At 42.0% G+C, this 22,526-nt stretch overlaps 1 protein-coding gene across 1 annotated transcript in view; it reads right to left on the reverse strand.

The window, feature by feature from the left end:
• The window catches only part of LOC110982793 (arrestin domain-containing protein 3-like), a 34,341-nt gene extending 12,328 nt beyond the window's left edge, over positions 1 to 22,013 (reverse strand). Inside the window, exons 1-4 of the mRNA XM_022241467.2 lie at positions 20,633 to 22,013; positions 9,623 to 9,763; positions 4,577 to 4,818; positions 1,228 to 1,407 (exon numbers count right to left, since the gene is read on the reverse strand). Of these exons, the coding sequence (XP_022097159.1) occupies positions 1,228 to 1,407; positions 4,577 to 4,818; positions 9,623 to 9,763; positions 20,633 to 20,759 (690 nt within the window). The 5' untranslated portion in view covers positions 20,760 to 22,013. The remainder of the gene's footprint in view (positions 1 to 1,227; positions 1,408 to 4,576; positions 4,819 to 9,622; positions 9,764 to 20,632) is intronic.
• Between the last annotated feature and the right edge of the window lie 513 nt (positions 22,014 to 22,526).

Here is a 22,526-nt window from a genome sequence, read left to right on the forward strand (position 1 = left end):
GAAAGTCCCGCAGGGTAGCAGCCTTCAGGATCCGATCCTGGGTGGTGATGTAGAAAGCAATGACTGTACCGCTGCGCTAATTTGGAACTCCACCCAACCTGACATGGCATGGTAAATGTTGATTTGCGTCATAGATATCTGACCACCAGACCACATGTGGCACAGGAGGCTTCTTCAATGCCGGAAGCCTCGTGCCGCTGTGCAAAATAACTCATTATTGCGAGCGAGACGTCATGGATTGTTTTCGGTCTAATTGCATAGAGCACGAAGCCACAAAGTAAAGAAAAGGTTTTGATACACAGCATCTTTAATGTAACCTTTCAAAAGAATCACTGTCAATGTCTAGCGAAGTCGACAACGATGCGGTGTTGATATGGAATGTATGAACAAAACAGAAGCAGCAAGATACTTATCAAGTGTCGAGCTGTCCAAAAGTCTGTGCAACGGCAAAGTGGCGCTGATTTTAATGTCAATTTTCATGCTCTGAATGTCCTCTTTCTGCAAATGATTGAACCCCCCCCCCGTTTTCACAAAAGGAGAATTAGAGAATGGTGGTTGGCTTTAGGAAGGCGGTTAAACCATAAATATGGGCTGTGAATACAAAATTGCTGTAGTCAAAGTACAATGCCACCGTCTCACGATCTCATCTCCCCGGCAAATACCGTCGGACGAGAGGCAATGCAACACTTTCAATTTGGTTTATGGGCCATTCCGTGAGGTTGGGGCACAATTTGTGATGGTATCCATTGTTACGTGGATTCCGTTAAAATTAACAGCTATTTCTTTACAAGGCTGAATACAGAGGTGTGTGTTATTTTTTAGAATAAATGACCTACTCTACAGGTCATGACAGGCAGTAAAAATTACCCATATAACAAGGACACCGTCACAAATTGTGCCCCAACCTCATGGAATGACCCTTATACCAATATTACAGTGCAATGTTTCGTGTGCATTATGTTCCTAGGCATTGAACTATAAAATTAATACAAGAGATAATTACGTTGTGTTGAACTCTGAAAACGGCACTATACACCATGGCCGTTAAAAAAAGATCAAACAAGCAGTTACGCAAATTGAAACGGGAATTATCAGCAATATCAGATATCCCACCAGGGAGGTGTTTTCTCAGATGAAGTTTAGGGGGATTGGAGCCAATCTGAGAGTCGGTGAGAGCACATTCCATAGTCTAGTGGCACAGATATAAGATAGACGACGTGTCCTCACCTGTACAAATCTCACTCCTAGCTTCATCGTGTTCGCTGAGTTGTTGTCCAGCCGCGTGCGGATGTTGACAAATTCTCCGGGACAGTAGGCACTTCGTTGCATTTCGGCCTTCAGAGCAATGGGGCCGCTAGACAAACAGCAACATCGGATGGTCTTGCGGTCGGTAGCGTGAACAATTTTCTGGTGTAGGAAATATTAAACCGATCAAAATGATTGAGCCTCACCTCACGTTTCGAAAGTTGGAGGTGGGAGCTATCGGGAATTACTTCCTGTCAACTGACTACGGTATTAGTAACTTTTTGGATCATTTATTCAACTTTCTATACCTGCGACCATTTGTTGGGAAAATACTCTAAAACTTGCAGCCAAACGCCCAAACAGCTCAAAATGCAAACGCTTGTTAAATGGACAGAAAGATGAAATCACACCAAAAGCACAACGAGCAGGTTTCATACCCAGGGTGATGTTGAGCTTCTGCACGCGTTGAAAAGCAAGTCTTCTCTATGTTTCAACTTTAATGTGTGTTCTAGTTGTGGTCACCAAACTGACGGCTCACTAGCAACTGATGTTATTATTTTGAGTCTCTTGCATTCGAGTGCAGACTTCAGGCCTCTTGATTCAAACAAAATCGTAGTGGCTGGCAGCATTGAGGATTTTTTCATGCTTAGAGCCATATTATCGTTGTGCCCGCCAAGACCTGACTTTCTGATGGGTTTGTCTTTGCATAAAACTGAAACCATACCTTTGGTCATTACACAAGAATAATAGCGGAAATTGGGGCAATCGTCAGATTGTGCTGACTTAATCACACCCACGTTTCTCATTGAGACAGACTGGTTGTGTTAAATCTCGCCTACTCCGATAAAATTGCATAGGCCTACGCGCCATACACTGATCTCCCAATGGTTTGTCTCGGTGGTTTTCGTCTGGGTGTTCCATCTGTCTCTAGACTAATAAATGAAAGTCGTCCAAAGTCCACTTTCCTCTGGCAAACGGCAGACTGTTCAAACTGCCTACGTAATATGTGAATTTTTAAATGCCCATCAGGCGTTAATGTGCCCATTTATTGGAGGTGGCGTTTTCATGCGTTAGGTAGAGCACCTTTCTGAAAGCACATTTTCATTACTTTTAGCGGTAGATGAAGCCCCACGACACCATCGTGTATTGAACATAATCATGCACGGTGGAGCAAGGTCTCTCTCCGTCAATATGGTTTATGACGTTAGAGAAATCTCCGTTTGTTTGCCATTCGCACAAGCCGTAAAAAGCAAAGTAGTCTGTGCGTTTACATTTCAATATTTATGCGAATTGTTGTCGTGATTTCAATATATTAGGCTGTGTCGTAGTCCAAACGTTTTGAGCGAATTCTGAACGGTTGCACGCGATACGTGACGAACACTTAGATCAAGTGAAACCGAGACTGCAGTTGTGTGGGGTTGGAATCGAAGCCGCGATAAAAAGGTGCCGCGTTGGTCAACAGTCTACTCCATCAAGGGGATAAGGCAACGTGAGAATTGTGTTTCAGAGGACAACCTTAATAGACAGAACGGAAGAGTCTCCAGGTATATCACGATATGTCAGAAAGATAAACCAAAGAACTGTGCCCAGACGTGGGTTTTTGTTTTTGGAGGGGGGGTGTTTTATAGCAGTGTCGCTCTTATAACCTCCGCATTGTTCTAAGTTACTGACAGATTAAATGGAGGGCTGATGTCTAGTCTAGACAACCTCTCGTATTCCGCTAGATTAAGTTGACTTAACTATAAAGCAATGGACTAACGAAAGGAAGAACTCCACAAATGCTGAAGATGAGAGTAAATACTACTACACCGTGCACGCGGTCCGCATACATTATTAGCACGGTTGTGAAGGGGCCTGTAAGGTCTACGCGCATGGTATATTATGCGCTACTCGATGCATGAACAAGAACTCTAGTCCTTTATAAACAACATTCACATGGGTTTGGACGGCGAATGTGTGGGTTCAGTGGGATATTCTGTAGACAGAACGTGTGGGCTCACGTGTTTATTTGATATTCATGTCAGCTTGAGGCGAATGAGTGGGTAGTGTCAGACATTACAGGCATTACATTCCGAAGTTTTTGCCTGATTTCCCAGCAAAATACGAGGAATGTTTCTTTGCACTTTATATGTGTACTCTAAATCTTCCCCTTCGGCATTTACAATCTCGACGGCTGTCCATTAACATTTCTGTGTGTACATGTGTGTTTTTTTACAAATTGATGTGCATGTTACGACATGTATGTAAGTAAATCTACAAGATTTCAATTCACTCCAATAAAGAGCTTTGTTCTTGTACTTGATAGTTCACACTTTCACGTCCTGTTGGTACATGTCAGTTCTTGTACAAAGTAAAGATTTTCTTTTCTTTAAAAGATGACGTATCTGTCTCATAGAGATTGGTATATCTGATTTTCTTAGAATTTTTTTAAATGATTACATCGTGGGAGAACTGCACAAAGCTTGGCACGTCCAAAAAGGTTTCATTAGAGAAATGGTATCGACATAATGTGCCGGGACAGAGCGACCGCTAGTCTCTGAGGTTAACTATCTGTCTTGAATTTCCACTGTAGTAGCCTGTGTCACCGTAACGCCGCTCACTGAAGAATCACACTCTCACGATTTGTCCAACGGACTTGCAAACTGAAGTATACAGCATCTGATGTTTAATAACCGATGTTTTGATTGTGTGAGGGTTAAAGGCATTCATGAAAAACATGATAAAATTATATTAAGTCGCTAAGCTATAATTTGATATGAAAGTCCCGTGAAAAGTTATAGGCCTATGACTAAATTCTCCCTAGAGATCAAACAGTCTGGGGGGGGGGCTTTTTCGAGTAGGACCCATACCCAAGTATTATGTTCTGTGCAGCCATACAATGAAACTCAAAGTCAATTGGAAGAAAGCACGATATCAAAATACTACATTTGTTTTTAATTAATCTTTGGTACAGTACAAATTGTGTTAGTCAACGGCAGACAATTATATATTAAGATGGTATATGCTCCTTTGATAATAAACATGAAAATATGAAAAAGGAAATGGGGAAAAGCCCACACGCACAATGGTGGCAAATACTTAATTGAACCTGTTTCCAGACCAGTTGAGTATCTCGAGAAAGGACAATTTCTTGTCCTTTTTGCCCTATTCCAAGAGTTAGAACAACACGTTGATGTCTTATTAAACCCAAATCATTATTCGTGGGACACCTTCATGAATGTCAAATATTCATCTAGAAACAGGCATTCATTGTAAAACCCAATGGTTAGGTAATTCCACATGGTCTCACGTTTTGTGCAAGTAGTTGGGAAAACTCCTAGCTAGAACTTACCAGAAACTTGGGCAGGTTACAGTTGATGGGGGATCCGATAAAAGAAAAGTAGCGCTCTGCTACCGGGTCCACAGCCCAGGAGATGTCCATGTTGGCCTGGACGAAGTACCTGATGCACGCTATGCGGTCGCACTCAAAGGAGCAGGCAAGGTTGGGCTGAGTCGGCAGTTGGAATTGAAACGGGAAAGAGTGTGAACCGGCTTGCAACAGAGGAATTTCGGAATCATCGTCGGAATCCAGTTCTGAGAATGAAAGTGTACCAAAAAGGTACTTATTGTACGTGATTCGACGTTATAAAATGAGTTACACAAGAACAGAGCCACTTTTGATTTAAAAGTTTTAACGAATTTTGCGCATCGAAACCATGAAGAACCCTCTTTATTTTTCGTCAGCATCATCCATTTTCGGCATGATGCCAAACTTTGCAATACCGCAAAATGCACATGTGTAATCATGTCCACCATTGCTGTGCTGTTCAAAGCGCTTCATGATTGGTATTACCCCTGCTCATCGGGCAAATACACATTCTTAAATCAACCTCAGCTGCCAGGTTAGTATATCCCTCAATGCACCTATTTCAGGCGCAAACGGCTCGTTGATCAGGAAATCCTCTCAGAGAGAACACGATGTATACTACATTTTTTCTGGACAGGTCAGTAGGACGGATACCTCCTCTACCCTCAACCACCGCGTGCGGGGTTCGAATCCAGTCCAAACCCACATTTGGATCAAGGAGTGCAGATACTAAATTTCCCGAATATTTAACAATTCTGGGCATTTTGCTTAAATCATTGACCTGAAAATCCTCCCGTATTGTGCCCTCCTTTCAAGGGCGTGTCCAGAACCATATTTTCGGGGGAAGGTTGGGGTTTTTTGGGGGGGAGAGTGAAAACTTGGGACATTTTGAATGTATGTTTTCTGGCCTTTCTTAGGGTGAAGCTTCATTTTCGAGCTTTGCACACATTTCTGTAAGTAACAGAAATGAAATAGACCCTTGCCTTTCCCTCATTATATAAAAAGGCTCAGTTTTTTAAAGCGGCCTCCTTGCCTCCTTTGAGCTGTTGGGATTTAAAGGGCCTGCAGTTTTATTTCCTGCCAGTAAAAGTCAGATTAGAATATAGTTCCGTAAACAGTCCGCATACAAACTAGAACATGTACCAGTAAAAAAGAACAGTACTACAAACTCACGGTAGCACCCATGTCGAATCCTAAGGAAAACAGCATGATTTCCTACAAACTAAACATTCCCTCCGTTCACAGTCTCGGAACGTAGGCATTTGCGTTGTTCGGATTGTGAAAGTTATTGTATATTGAAGCTATATTGCGCATACCAAGCTGCTTCTCGTCCAGGGAAATATTTCAGTAGGTTTACATTTTGAAATGTCTACATGCAAGAAATGCTAGAAACATACCATACCAAAACTTCAAAATGAAGTAACACTTGGACGATAAATTTGGTTAAATATCAACTAACCCTGACTTATGTTTGGTATACCGGTGCAGCGTGTGCCCTGTCCATTTCATTTATGACATCATAGCTCATCTCTCTTTTCATGCTCAATGCAGACAACTAAAAGTTCGCGGATATTTGCGCTTCCCACTTTGATTACGATAGTGCGAACCTCAGCATAAGTTTGATGATATAGCTGTTATGAAAACAAGCACTTCAGCTGTCGGGTAGCCTTGCATTCAAGCCGATATGAAAAGTCCGGAAACAACAAATCGATATTCTCCCTCATCTATACACCAAAATGTCCATCGCGACTTCCGATTTGAAAAGCGGGAATGACGTCAGTAACGAACCGCGCATGCTCTTGCCATTTACCATGAAAGGTTGTTTTGCAAACAGTCGTCCAAATACCGTTATGATTAAGTTCACAAGTAACGGCTGTATCTGACCACCAGACATGTCTGTTGTCATCTCGGACAAAATCAGACGGTTGCTATGCGCCGAAATTTAAGCTGAACGGTTGCTCACAATGCCACCTCATCACTCAAAGTGTATGCATTCGTTCCACGACAAGACTTTTCCAACAACCTGCAGTCTCGCAGAAATATAACACTTCCCCCCACACCTTCTGTACTACATTAAGTAAAAAGGGAGAAAAGATATCTAGCCTAGCGAAATCCAGTCCTCAATCACAGGGTCTATTACGAATTTGTTTTCCTACACTCAGTAGCACATTAAGGAGCGTTAAACCAGTGCAAAGGTTCTGGAGATTAGATTAGTAGGCTGCTATAAAAGCAAACTGGCGCCAGTAGCGCAGTCACCAAAACACATCGTTCGTAAATCACTAACAGACAAGTGCGAGCTTCGTGTGGTGTACAGTAAGACTGTAGAACTATAATTTGCCCCATACCACGTGAGGTTTGGAGAATCTTGTGGAATAATTTTGGTAGAATTATAAGATCCGGTACCACTTAACTATATCAACTGAGTATATCTACTTTTTTATCATTCATGGCCTATTGAACCGCCGCATGCACTTATCCGCTTCCAGGTATATCGCAGGAACATTGTCCGGGAAATCTATATGCGAGCAATTTTGACTGCATTTTCGTTTCGCTTTTGTCAGCTCCGTTTTCAGTCAGAGTAGATGCAGCAGTTCTTTTTTTTTCTCTGGTTCTAATAGGAGAAACGCTATCAGCGGCCAGGTGGTTAAAGAATGAGAGCTATATCTCACCAGGAATCGACTGAAAACCGCTCTATATTACATCTCATGGCCTAATTTCCTGAGAAGGGCCTACATATAGTTTTCCCGGTGCATTCAAATGGCTAGCAAGCTTCAGCCTATGAGTTCTTTCGAAACAGTCTATCACCTACATTAAAAACACGTAACAGTCTTTGCTTTGCAAGTGCACCTGTTATCTGAATGTGGCATCCCGTGCAAGGAGTTAAATACCTACCTCACCAGACAGGTGAATTCTCGAGGACTTGATTCATGGAGAAAAACATGAAAAATTAATTTTAACAACTTATTTTAATGAAAGCGTACATTTAAGGAGCGCTAGTCTTTCCAAGAGATACGGAGTTCATTATCAAATCGGTATTTAAAAGTTTCACCCTCTTGGGCTTGTTTCATGTTAAAATGCGCCATGACAGCTGACACACTGGCTGATACACACATCGCTGGGATGGTTACAGCCAGTCAGATATGCAAAGACGTTTTTGAGTTATTTAGCAAAATGATAAATTCTGAACCAACAAAGCAGAGCGGCCATCTTTCAGCCGAATGGCAAATGTATCCATTCGTGATCAGTTCCTTTGTGCTAAGAGGTAATAACTGAATCACTGTAATCCATTCCACTTGACGAGTCTGAGAATCGAAGAGTCGCTCCTCTCAAAATGGAATGATAGATCGGTATCTCTTTGTTTGCATCAATGAAGTGCAGATCAAGTAGATGACTGTTCTTTGCCGGTATTATCAATGATCAGTAAGCCAGTTACGCTGGAACCTCTTCTACCAATTTGTCATCATTACTAAATTGCTCCAGATCATCACAGTAGCCTACATAGGCCCTAATCTACGTCCGATTCACACACTCATGTTAATAAATCAACGTGCGTGCATAAGCTTATGTGACTCTACCAGTGCCCTTTCGACTGCGGTATTGTGGATTCTGTACTGTTTATTTGTCGTACAGAATTCGATGTCTATTTCATATTACACCCCCCCCCAAAAAAAAGTTACAAACTGTACCCCATTTAAGTTGAGCAAGGTTACTAATGAAGGCGTATTCTTAGAATACGGAGCTTGTTTAAGCTGTTACGATTCTACAACGGGCATGGGATCTGTGAGTTATTCAAAGAGGACACTTTGTTAGTAACGACATTCCTTTGGGCCGACACTACTGGCCAAACTTTGCACTTCGCTGGTTGATGCATGTCGCTTCTAGTCACTAGATGTACGCCATCAGGGTAAATTAGTAGACTGGGGCATGCTGTTTAAACTCCGGAAAAAAAACTTGGAGACGAGAGGAAGGCGGTCGGCCCTTTTTCCAGTTATTCACCGGTCAGGGGGTACTGTTTTAATAGTGATATCCATTCAATTTTATCTTCATGCAACTCTGCCAAAGGTGCAGGTAGTCCAATCGGAACTCACCACAGACTTGATCGTAGACTAACTTTTAATCGCCAGGCCTCAGATGCAGACACTTTGAAGTTGTGGCCTGTAACAGAAAAACTCATGGGGCCGGTTTGGGCGTGTTTTTCTCGCACGGATTTGGATTTCGATCAGTGGTCCCAAGGCTGGTTCGCGCCCTCCATTAGGCGGGTTCGGGTGTTAGTGAACCAACATCGGATCACTGATCGCGATCCAGATCTGCGCGAAACAATTCAGGCCCATGGACTGATGAAGATGGTAGATTTAGAAAATTCCACAGCCAGGTTGTTTTGAATGCATGTCAAAGCTGGAGAGGAGACCGAGAAATGGCGATGACCCTGATTTAAGGCGTTGACATGGAAACAAATCACTCAGCAAAAAGATAACTTTACGCTAGTGGATGAACATTCAACTTGGCTCTAAAGGCCTGGAGTCATGGACTGGTCGCAGCAGACACTTACAAAAACTTCATTCTAAAACGTTTGGCTGTGGCTGCGTCACGAGCCAACTTGGCCAAGTAACACTCTGCGTTCAATTCAGACGCGATTTTCAGGTGGCTGGTGTTGTTTGTAAGGCTACGGTGGTGACAAATCTTACTTGAATCATTCCCGGGACTCTGACAGGCACATGTCATCACTACGTAAGTGCCAGCAGCACACGCAGGAGGGAAACATAGTTGAAAATGTGGATGCAGGTGAGAGTTGTGCTCAGTAATTCCACCTGACGCCTTCTAAAAAGGCATATGGACTCACTGATAAAATGGCACAAGCTCAAAACTCAAGGGTCTCACTAAAACGGAGTGTAAATCAGCTGGTGTTTTTGTCGTTACGGAAATCAGTTTTAGGCTACGTTCAGCATCCAGCGAATGAGAACGGGAAAACCAGAAACAAAAACTCTGAAAATTCTAAAGTATTTGAACAGAGTCTCTACGAAGTTTGCCTACCTTTACCCCAGACAGTGGCCCGGTCGAACAAGTACTGCTCACCGCCTCGAAGGCAGGTCCCTGCACGCTTTTGCCCCGTGGCTGATCTGATCTTCTCTCGCCACTGCGTCCGTATCTCGCCTTTCAGAGACACTCGGATTCCTTCAGTTAAAAAAACGAGACAGTGACCAAATCACAAAGTAGGCTTAGATTCAACAAATTCGAGACGGAAATAGTTCGGATGAGATTTGTGATCGTTGCTATTTAGCGGACAGATTGTGGGTGAAAGTGACTACCTCGAGTTGATATAGGTAACTAACGTGACACGAGAGACCTGATGTTTAACGCTTACACCTGCCCATTATCCATCATTCGCTTCACATTTTTCCCTTGAAAGAAGGCCAAGAACATTTTATTACACAGCATATAACTCACGATCGTTGCTCCCAGAGGACCCAATTCCCTTCTCCCTGTCGAAATAGGACCTCTACACATCAGTTTATGTTAATTAAGTGGTTGTTTTCCTAATTTGAACCCCTATAGTCCTGTTTATTACAGGAAATTTATTATAGGAGGTATACCTTTTTCAAGGTACGCTTAAGATCGTTCACGGTTTTGTTGTACAGGGTTATGTATTTTCTAACTGTGAGTGTTGATTCAAACGATATTAAGATGGATTTGGTTCTTTCCAATACGTCCTTTAGATTTCAGGAAAACACTTTAATTATAACTTCCAACGAAATGTTAGCATGTATAAATAACCTCTGGAAATTCTTGTTTTTAATTCATTAAGTTGAGGGAACCGGACGTATCTGGCACGTTAATAACGGTCAGTCTGTCGCCAGTCAGGTAACAAATCTGAAGGGTAGTTTGAGGTGTTTTTCCTGTGGTTTGATCAATCGGCTGACCGATTTAGCCGGAAGCGCTGTCCTTCAACACCCCCAAATTAATTGGCAGTGACCAAAATCCCTTTGTGATAAATGACGTCCCTTTTTTGTTCTGCTGAAAAATGGCTAAACAAATATGTCCAAATAGAGGATGTGCCTGTCAGCCATCTTTCGAGTTCCTGCTTCTGTTATGGAGGGATCTCACTAAAGGGCTAAAAATCATGGATATCTCTGCGGAACAAAAGCTCTTACTGAAAAAATGGCTGCCGCGCACAACCTGTACCAATTTAGATTTGTGTTTCATACCTACTATATTAACTTCCGTAAGCCAAAAATGATATTAACTTCAAAAAAAAAATTATGAGAAACGAGGGTGGGGATAATTGCGTGGTTCGTTGGAAAGAAGCAATCTTCCATCAAGGCAACTAGGGGCTGTCGGATCAGTTTAGGCAGGCCGTGGGAGCGAGCTCAGTATTTCCCCGGTTAAAAAACAACAAATTCCCGCCCGCTGAACGACGCGGAATTAACCTCTATGACGGTCGTCATAGGAAATGGGAGACGGTGTGAGAGAAGCTAGGGGCTTAATTCATGGCTTGTTCCAAATACGGCGAATACTTGCTATGGTTTGGAGGTTGGAATAATCTGACAGACGGTACCACCTGCATGTCGAGATAATGGCGTTTCGGGGAGTTAGTAGCAAAATAAACAAATAGTTGACTCAGGAAGGGGCTACAAATGCTGCAAGACAGCCAAGGGAAAGAGGGCTGAATTTTCTTGCACTCAAGATTCGCCTTACTCGCTTACACTCCGACAAACGCCTACTCGCTTGACTGCGCGAGGTCTTGTTCCCGCAGTGTTGAACACGACTTGACAGTTTGCTTGCATTGACTCTCTCCTCTGCCGTGACATTTCGAGAGAATCATCCCAGGAACCCTCTTTGGAACATGAACCCAAGAGGGGCCAAATTGATGTCTGCCCGGCCTGTTTCGATTGTAACTTTGATATTTGCCCTTCCCACGTTAAAGCCACCGGGAGTCCGAGCGGTGAATATGAGTGGACCTAGCAAACACTCAACCAGATGCAAGATGGTGTTTTACATACAGACGCCATAATGTGTGGGAAGAATTCCTCTGAGGCTAACACGGATGATCAACCCTCAGGCTCAGAATCTATTACCCTACTCATAACTAGCCCACCCCATTCTTTTAGCAGGCCAGCACCTTTCCTTTTCGTCATGTGTTCTGTAATTGATATTAGCCAGCTATAAAGCATAATGACAGGACCAAATCACACTGTCTTCATTATCATAATACCACAGCACTATAATTACAAACGTGACGAACGACGTTTCTTATGGCGTCAATTTCGATTGAAATATCCGCATCTTTATTCTCAGTCAACACTACTGATCCTTCCTAATGATAATAAGAAGCCAGTAGAAGATTCTAAGGGTTGGGTCAACAACTGACCTTATTCTCGCGTCAGCCATATTGAATGAAAAGAAAGGCGGTCCTTAAATAATTCCTAAAAAGTTAATGTGGGAGTGAAGTGCCAATAACGAGTCGCAGTCTGTAGCTTTGAGATGTTTGCTGTAGACCGGAAAGGGGCAAAGTAAGACGTGAAGCGTACACGGTAAAGCTGTTACAGTAATTGTCGATCTAACAGAAATCCTTAGAGACGATTGGGAACAACACAAATATCGGTTGACTTTAATTGGAGCAGAGATGCTTACGTTTCTGCTTTGCTTCTTTTTTTTTTCTTTATCAAATTTGGCTTTCTCTGCTGTTTACCCCATGTGGTGTATCCACCGAGCAATATTGACGCTCTGTATCTCAAAGATGTAGCTCTCAAAACACTTTGATTCCAATTAAACAGACGTGTGTTGCTCAGACAGCCCAGTTTAACTAAAAGGCAAGAATTCGATTTAAAAAACCCCAAGCTACTTCGGTTTGTTGTTGATATAGGAGCTGTCAAATCCTCTTCAGATGAGGAATCTCCTCCGGAGGGCAAATAACTTGTGTCAGGTGGTTGTCCGTTTATAGCCTCCTCTTATGCCATGAAAATTCTCAGTGTTGAGCCAAAATTCTGCCTCTATTGTCATCAGTGTCTCCGACCTCAGTGCAAAAACATCATGTAGTAAGTGACTTCAACCACAAGCCTTCATGTGAAGAGTATTATTTCCGTCAAAACAATGTCTGATAAACACCCAGTTTGTTATCGGAGGAAGAAAGGCCTTCCTCAGAGAAAATGTTGAATTTAGCTCCTACGTTTGGGACAACTGTGCTTCAGGTGTATTAGTAAAACTTAAAAATTGCAACCTAAAAACCTCGTGTTCAAGCTGCTGGAATCTATGATTAATTGAATCTATGTTCTCACAGATAATACTCAAATGCTTCTGGTGTGCAGTGCCCTTAACGACAATATCCTAAAATTTTGAATTCTAAACGAGTACATTTCTTGTTTTTTAAAATGGTTGACGAGCTTAACCATTACAGCAAGGTACGCATTGCACAAGTTTATAATTGGCAAGCCCCAAACTTAGAATCAAATCTAAGGTCTACTCTACGTGGTTCGTTCAGTGTTCAAGGACTACATGTAGAACCTAACTGCTTTTCAGGCGGATAAGTACGGAGAAAGAAATACCAAATCGGCCCCCCCTCCGCGATTCTAGACCCGCCTTTCCGAAGCGCTAACTGGAATTACTGTGGACGGTTGGTACTACATTTTAACGTAATAATGGAGATCAGCCGCACTTCCTTTGCGTCTCCCTAAATTTCCTTCAGCACAATGGTCATACATACAGACAACTCGCCAAATTGGTAATGCAATTCATTAACCAATACAATGCGTGTAGGGTCATGCCAGATCCACTGATAAGGCAGCGTACGTTGATACGGTGCATAATACAGTTCGATTTCTCATGTGTTGTACCAAAACTGAGGTGTGTTTCAATGACAACCATCCATGGGTATATAGTTACATTCAACTGCGTCGGTTTTGTCTTACGAATGTGTGCATTCTTGGGATACTGTCACACTGAAACAGATGGATTCTACCTTTTTAAGATTTTAATCATGCCTTTGGAAGTCTGACATTTAGAACAAGTCTGTTTATGTTTAATCCATTGAAGGCCTACATCTCCGCTGACCGTTTCCATCGCCTGACAAGGTTTACCGTTATTTCATTGCCAAAAAAAAAAGGTTTTACATCTTCATGTCAGTCTAAACAAATAGGAAACGTTACGGGGTATCAAATTCTTTGGAGTTTACTTCACAGATCAAACACAAGTTTACTTCACAACATCAAACGCGATGCACCATGTCTGATACCAGGCCTCGTTCACACGGATATGTATGACCAAACACTCAACTATACCGCCGCTTAATTCGCCAGTGTTAACAAATAAACATCCACAGCTGCAGACATAAATATCCACTTCATATATAGCTTGACATCAAAGATGGCGGCTCGAAGGAGATCGTAAAATGTCTTGCGTCATCAGCGCACAAAATCTGCGATGTTTAACGCAATGTGCCATTTTGTACCTGCGAGCCATTTGAAAAACAAACTTAATTATGTACATGTATATCTTTTTGCTTTTCTCGAAATGTTTGACTGGTTTTGTCTTGTTAACCTTTCTTTATGTATTATTTAAGGGATTTTTGTTTGACTTGAGATTCCTTGCAAGACGTTTTGTGAGATGAAGTGCCAGTACATGGGACACATCGAGGAATCTCTGCATCATTCGTTTCCAAGAACCCACAAAACATGTGCCCTGCTACGTGGGGCAAATGAACTTGCTACGGTCCCAAACCACCAGCTTGCATTGATGAACTGCTGCGCAGATCAAAGTTTGAATAACGCATGACGATTCGACCAGCTCTGGCCAGCAATACAAGATCCGGCAGCCATGCTTCCTACCATTGGGTTTCCATCCTCACCAAGAGTTTAATGATAATACCCAACATTAAAGATATATTTTATGAGGCTTGATATTTGATCGTCCACAGAGTATACAGACCACATCTCAAGATGTTTATTTTTGTCATGGATGACAGGATGAAAAATGGAAAGGATGCCACAGCGACCGAGCAGCTTCGGGAAGATCTGGCGTCGACAACTGAAACTCAGTTAATCTTTTTTACATCCTGCCAAAACATCGAATTCTCAGAAAACAGCACTGGTAACCCCCCCCGGTCTATCTCAAGAGAATTACGTTGTAACTATTGTTAGTGAACGCAAAACCAGACATGGGATCAGTGGAAACCGGAGTGCCAGAATATATGACTGCACTGACGGACAAGGGCCACTAAGCAATTACAGCGGCTCTCATAAACCAATTGCATCGATGACTACAAAAATGATGACGGTTGCCTTGAGATATTTATCAAGGAGAGAAGATCCCGCGTTACCGTGGCAACGCAACTGGGATCAAAAGGCACACTCCACACCCGTGTACTACTATTTCCATAACGCCCAGCTGGGTATAGCGTATCGCTACCTAATGCAGAAGACACAAATTGCCGAATTGCAGTTAGTAATATGTGGTGCAATATTATTATAGGAAGATGTATAAATGCTGTCAAGCATAAAGGCCACGATCCATTACCAGAATGGCCCACTGCTCTCTCTATACGTATTTATCTGCATCTTAGGGTTGCAGTATTTATTCACGATACGGTCATGAAGTAGGCCTATCAGATGAATATAAGACTTCCGCAAAATTATTGTTAAAAATAGGGCTTTTTTTTCAGAGGAGCCCATGGCACGGCCTTTCATTCATTTCACTTGGTTTCCATGTTCATTTTGTATCTGGTATGTTTGGTGTGGTTTCTTTTAAACCTTAGTTTCTTACTCGTACTTTTTTCAGTTAACTGCCTATTTCGCTTTTTGGCCTGATGTTTGATCTTTAAAAAAAATGGTACACATTTGTTGATCTTTAATTCCTCATTTTCAGGGATTCTCATTCCGTTGCTTTGGTCTGTTTTCGATTCCCTTCCCTTTCATTTTAAAATTCTGATTGACCAAACCTTTTTAGTGTTTCCAGTTCTATTTATAATTCTATTTATTTATGATTTTATACAACACCTTTTATTGCATTTGTTCTACTGGGTGCGTTGTATAAAATCACTACTAAATAGAACTGTAGCGTTTCCAGTTCTATTTATAGCGATGCTATAGAACTGTAAACACTACTCCTTTGTCTTCCGCAAATCAACGCAAAACCCAAACAAACTGGTACAACAGAATCCTTAACATGTAGCCGTCGCATAATATTCGGCAAAAAGGATGCAATCCGAGGGGTAAATACTCGATCTCGTTTACAATATATCCACGCTGTTCCTTTAAAAGAAGATTAGACTGCTGCATCTGGGATTTTTTCCCACAGAATCAACGGGGGCAAGGAAATTAATCACATTACCTATAATTCACACATGGAGCAGACATGACAATAGCCATGGCTTTGGGCAACGCTGCGCCTTGGTCTGCGTGAATGAAATTTCATGTTGCAATGGTTCTAACAAATTTGGCTGCAGGATATGAACACATCACTCCCACAACTATGATTACTTTGCTGTTTATACTTCATAGACTGTTTGTGGTGCTAATGAATGATTGCGTGTTTCTGTGAACTAGTAGGACTACATTTGTACTGGAAAAAAATTAAATTCATCTACAGGCGATTGCTCAAGCGTGTCGGGTTTGATGGGGTTAGGCTGGAAACATCTCTACACACTGAGAAATAAATGGGTTGCCAGCCATCTACCTTAAGGGAACCAGACACATATTAGTCGAAACGATTATCAGACTAAAGTACGATATTTCTTGGGAAAAGGACACTTTCTTGATCGAAATGCTATAAGCATCACAAACACTGTTGCGTTTCTAGAAAATGTTTGGCTTGTCAAAAATATCTTGAACAGACACTGGCTTCACGTCATCATTGACATGAAAATGCTATGTTCAAGCGAATTATTCAATCCTGTGTTGTTTTTGTTCACATTTGGTTTACGAGGACACTGTACGTCCTCAAGTTGTATGTCTTCAAAAGTCGTATGTCCGGAATAATATCTATGCACACTTTCAAATAGCACTGTAAAGTGGTCTCTGTGTGTTATTTGCTCTTACAAAATTTCGTAACTTCTCGAGGGCCACTAGAACTGAGTCGCAAAAACCAATGCTTTCGCTCAGAATAGATGACCCGGCATTGCGGATCCAGGTATACTTACTATTTGTAGGAAATAAAGCGACAAACTGAATCGAGCCCTGTTCTTAATATACACCATACTTTAAAGGTCAAGCGAACCAGAGTCCAACAAATTAAGCTATCAAAGTAAGCACACTATTAATTCAACCCCGAAAAATCCAATATCTGCACTCGCTCCAAGTATAATTTTCGCTCAAGTACATGCGAAGGTCACAGTTTTCATGGTTAAGCCTTGGCGCGTTCACCGCCATTTTTTTTAGGTTGGTCACTATAATCACATAATACATATATGTAGAAAGATTCACGCTGTCGCACAACAGTGGAAATGCTGGGAATATTTTAACTGCTTATAAGGGCCATATTGCTTTTAAGATCAAACAATGAGCTAAAACGGCTTGACTGTCAAATGGGTAAACATGGGTCCTGGGTTTTCAAATACCACGCACCTTTCTTATAATAACAATCTTTTAAATGAAAGAAAAGGAAAGACCAAATAGCTGAATGACCCCGCGAAGCTCATTGTTCCAAAGATAACATCTCCTTCATCCTGACGTGTGTCTGTTTATCTCGTTTTTCTGCAGCGAATCGAAAAACCACGTTATCCTAAAATGAATTTATTTTACAGCAAATACATAACTAATATTTTACAAGAGATGGTTTTCAGCCAGGTACTGTAGAAGTGTTTATTTTCGAGCTGCACACACTAGTGGATTAAGTTCTGTATTACCGCATAAGGTTTCAATAATTTTCAAGACGGTGGCTGCATGCATGGAAAGGGTCTTAACTTCTTTAAATGGATTCTACCTGTGGTGCTTTACTCCAGAAAAAATACAACTGACTATTTTGTGGATTTAGCTAATCGCCATGATGCCTGTTTTAACTTCTTGTTGTTTTGAATAACGATTTCACAAGTGTATAGACCAGAATGACAACTCGCGTTTACAATGACAACTCGCGTTTACAATGACAACTCGCGTTTACAATGACAATTCGCGTTTACAATGACAATTCGCGTTTACAATGACAACTTGCGTTTACAATGACAACTCGCGTTTACAATGACAACTTGCGTTTACAATCTACGCAGGACTGTCCTTTACGTTTTTATTTATCGTCCTATGTGATTACGTCAAGTGAGAAATTGAGATATTATTAAAGTTTAGATGTAACTCGTCTGTTTCGATGGACTTTATTAAATCACGTTCCTTTGGACAACAGAGAGGAACAATAAACCTGTTTTGCACGTCTCTACGATTAATTGTGTAACGTTCAAGACGGGGTAATCAAAAGCAGCAGAGTTGATTTGGGCGGCGATAAATCTGTGCTGCTCATGTGGGCTGGAGCAGTAATTTCAATTTAATAAGCAACTAGAAACGAACTACAAATTAATTAGTTATTGTTTTTTTTGTTTAAAGATTTAGAAGAGGAAAACAGACATGCCGCTTTTATAATGTCTCGTTTTTTCCATGTTCTTACTCTAAGAGACATGACATTTCTTTATCTTCACTTTGTTTTCTTTTGAAGTACTTTGATTTTGGCATTCGGCTGAGCGTTTTCCTGTATGTTTGCGTGGGGTGTGCACTATACTTGCCAGACGGAAGTTACGAAACAATATCTTCCTGAGGGTAATTCCAGCAAGTGCCTCTGCCTCAGTTCGATTTTTGTCAGTTGTGTCGTGGTTTCGTCTGCATTTCAAACAGCAGTGATCAGCAATTATACCCAACTAATGAGCTGCCTTGCAGCCGGCCAGATGCAACAACCGAGGTATTGATCGACCGCCAAAGACAAAGACAGTTAGGCCACCCTGCGTAGCTAATGATGGTAAGCTGCCTTATCATTAGTGAAATAGCTGGCTGCATCGTCGAGGTCATACTGGCATGTCGTGGAATAAAAGGCAAATGACCTTATCACAAGAAGACAGTTGATATTGCGCCCCTTTATGAAAAAATATAAATGGCAGGCATACAATGAGTGCATGCCGCTGTGGCGTATCTATTTATGCACGGCACGCTGGGTGAGAAATGACCTACTCGGCCCTAACTGAAAATTTTCACGTTTTAATTGACTGTGGCTCTGAAATCTGATAACGAAAAAAATACGCAAAAAAAATTGTTTAGGTCATAAATTTCAACTCAAAGATTTATGGTTTCCACGGCAAAGACAATGATGATGTTTAAACCTGCATGCACAAATGGAAATGAAATACCACATATATAAGGAAAACGATCAGGCTTCGTATTTGTACCGAAATTCTTTTCATCAGCGAGCAACGGCAGTCCTTGGGCTGTAATTTTATTCACCCCTGAACCCAAGTATCAGGGATTCGTTAAGCAGAAAATATCGTTTAGCAAGTTCAGTGTTTTCTTTCTGTCTTTCTCAGGTTTGATAAGAAATTAGTACATTTTGCATTTGGCAAATCAGGCAACGAGAATACGCGTGCTAGAAAAGGCACGCGCCAATAAGGCCCCTTGACATAATAATAACCAGTGCTGTAAAGCTTCTACAACTCTGCTGAACGAGATTTTCAAGAATTATATTAACTTCCCGGAGGGCTGTCTTCAGAGGGGTTCCGTAGACCTTTTTCTTCTGTGTCATTAGGGGTTTGTGTATTGAGTGGTTCTCTTTCGAATGTCAGTGCCGTTTCCACGGCGGTTGGAAATTTGCTCTGTCTGCCGGTTGGCTTTTATGTCAGTCTGGGCCGTGCAATTAATTATGCAGAATCTGCCACAGCGCTGTCAAAAACGATGCATGGGATCTAGATCCATCTCCGACAAACACACCACGGCAAATTATGATCGCTTCGTGACCTGCTAGCGAAGGGCTTTCTCAACAACAACCTACATCTTCACTACCCAAGGATGTTTCCAGAGAGAAAAAATCCTTACACGAACTCGCTTTCCTCTCCAATACAAACTATTTTGGGATGTATTCTTTCCCAGGTTTGCGTGGAGCTCAAGTTGGAGTGCTGCCGATATGAAAGATGAGCCCGAAGAGCACATCGTCGTCTCAGGACCGATGCTTTCCCGGTAAAAAGAACAAAACATTTTGTAAAGTACCATCTGGGAATATGCAACTCCCAGAACAATGATATTACCACTTCTCAGAACCCAACGCGTAGCGCATTAATCCAGTCTGCTTTGTCTCAATGTGACTACTGCATATGCCTAAAAACAGACGGTCCGTATCGAAATCCGTTATGACAGGTGGGAATGGACTGAACTCACGTATCATGTTGTGACTTTAAACCCAAGCCTCTTTAGTTCAAATGTCCTATCAGCGCGCGTAGGGCTCGAGTGACGGGCCGCTCCTGATCTTATCTACGATATGCTCACGATCCGGTTGTTCCGTCGAAGCCCAAGTGGCATCTCTTCTCTTTCTGATGCCGAGTATGAATCGTTTGGCTTGATGTTCAGTCTCATTTGTATGCATTGTATACCCGGCAGGACCATTGATTTTATACAGTCCTTTGAATTCATTGTCAGAATATTGCGTGTAAATCTCAAAGGAGCATTATATGCATGCGCATAAATACCCCATCATTTTATCTTTTGTTTCATAAATCTGTTTGATGATGGCAGGGCTTATATGTCATTTTGTGGAGGTTATTAAAGGTAATTGATTTCCTATCTTCTACTTCGTATTTTAGTGAACAATCGCCGTGTTTCTATTGCATCTTTTTGCTTGAATTAGATATCAAGAGCAAATTTGGTGGCAGCTTGCGCTTTGAAGATGCTCGCAGAATCACCACTTTTGTAGGATCAACCACATGGACAACCCTGCTCGTTATTGGTAAAAAAATGCGAAAAAAGAAAGTGATTGCGCTACCACGGACAAGACTATGTTTTTGAGATAGCCAACAGTGTCCAGGGCTGAGATGCATTATGGTCTGTAGGCTTACTTAAATTAAAGGTTTCTTCCTTAATTCCCCTAGATTACCTTTCATCGCCAGGTCCTTGGTCAGCGATACCACCACTCGTCCCTTCATAGACTCGCCGATATGATAAACCTCCAACTCGTCGTCCAGAAAGACATCAAAGGCCTTCACTGCGCCCATGTTAAACATGGTGGACACTTGAGTAATCGTCCCGCCCCCCTCGTAGATGAAATTTACGACACTACTCCGCAATCTCCCTGTAAGCCATGGTGATTCTCAGTGCAGAGCGTCATGTGATTTGTGGGATGTGCTGGCAACTTTACCAGATCGAAACAAGGGAAAATTAGTCCGGCCTGTGCTGATGTTTACCGCAAGTTCACCGTTATTAATTTATCATTTTTATTGAGTACAACCGAGGTCCTACGGCGTGCATTAAGAGTGGTAAAGCACTGATTTATATACACTGATCACTCAGTTTCAATAAATCCCGAGTTTGGTAGAATTTTTTTCTTTCCCTTGTCAAGTAAAGACAAGCAAATAAAACAGGGACCTTTTTAGGGCGAGTCTGAGAAACCTGATGCTTGACGGGAAGTACCAGTCACGATACCTCGTCGCAGAGGAGGGCTCGGTGACACTTCGTGGGTCCAGCTCTGAAGTTCCCTCACGCAAATGAAGACGGCCGGCCTGAAATAGAGCCCGGTATCCATGGCAACGGTAGTGCAGGATGCCAGCCTCCGCCTGCCGCTGTTGCTCCTACTCGTACCTGGCAAGTTCGAAGCGCAAAGCCATGATGCAGGGCTGATTAATCCACGCAGCCATCACTCCATTATTCCCGACGCAATGTTGCCCATTCCTGCAATTGGGTCGACAACAACGTGGATCAAACAACGTGTGAGCATCAACGCAAGGAGTAAAGGTGATGCCACGTCCCTGAAATGGCGACAATGCCTTGTCAAACAGGACAGGTCCCTATGAGTTCAGTTTAGATAACAAAGCCAATACTGCTCTTTAATTTCCCATCGCCTGCTCTCCTATATTTTCATTTCGCTTCGGTGCAGTCTAACTCCACAATGGTTGCACCCCGCATCAACTGTCCCTTTTAATTCACGGTACTGGCACGATGTTTTTTCACACACCAAGATGAAATCATCGGGTGCGGTGTACGTTTATTGTGCAGCCATCCAGTGTTATTTCCGTAGGGCTTTTGTTATCTTACTATTCTATCTGCTGCATCCAGGCGCTATACAGATTTTGGAGAGCCCGAGTTATGATGGCTTGCTCGTCCGTCCGCACGGCTTGCATCCAGTAGATTCAACGGTTCTCTCTAAACAGAACTGCGCTTATCACGTGAAGCATTTCTTGTCATGCATTGTCGTCATTGCAGGGTTTCATTTTTCATCGTACAGTTGGCGTCGCATTGCCATAACAGCGCTGATGGCAGTCCACATGCACAGTGCATTGAGGGAATATGTGTACAATCCCATAGACTTTTAGGTTTGAGAGCAATAGAGTTTTTTTTTTTATTTACCATTTTTTAGGGCAGGTGCACTGGGCCAGGTCTTTCTGAATGACGATTGCATTTTCCTGTAGGTTTTGAGTATTTCTTCTTCGTCTGAAACGTGAATATAAATTCTATCCTCACTGAGTATACTGTGCAACTATTAAACCATCACAATTTATCGATACCAAAAAATACCTAATCGTTGTGCCCTTCAGCTAAAGTGAAATGCTTCAACTCTTTAGAGAAGTATTCTTTTGCCTTTAGTTTTCATTCTTAGTGTGCAAAGCCCCATAGAGCAAAGTACGAGGGTGACGTAATAAAAGAAGACCTTGATAAAAAGTCCCCAAGGTCTGCATTTTGGGGAAGTGGGAATTGTTTTTCCAACATTTCGATTTTAATTTAGCGTCACCTGTTTATACAGGAAGATAATATGCGGTCAGATTATTGCATTCGCC

Source organism: Acanthaster planci, linkage group LG12 (assembly GCF_054643075.1).
Source record: "Acanthaster planci isolate LZ-2023a linkage group LG12, COTS_SCS, whole genome shotgun sequence".
Classification (NCBI taxonomy): domain Eukaryota; kingdom Metazoa; phylum Echinodermata; class Asteroidea; order Valvatida; family Acanthasteridae; genus Acanthaster; species Acanthaster planci.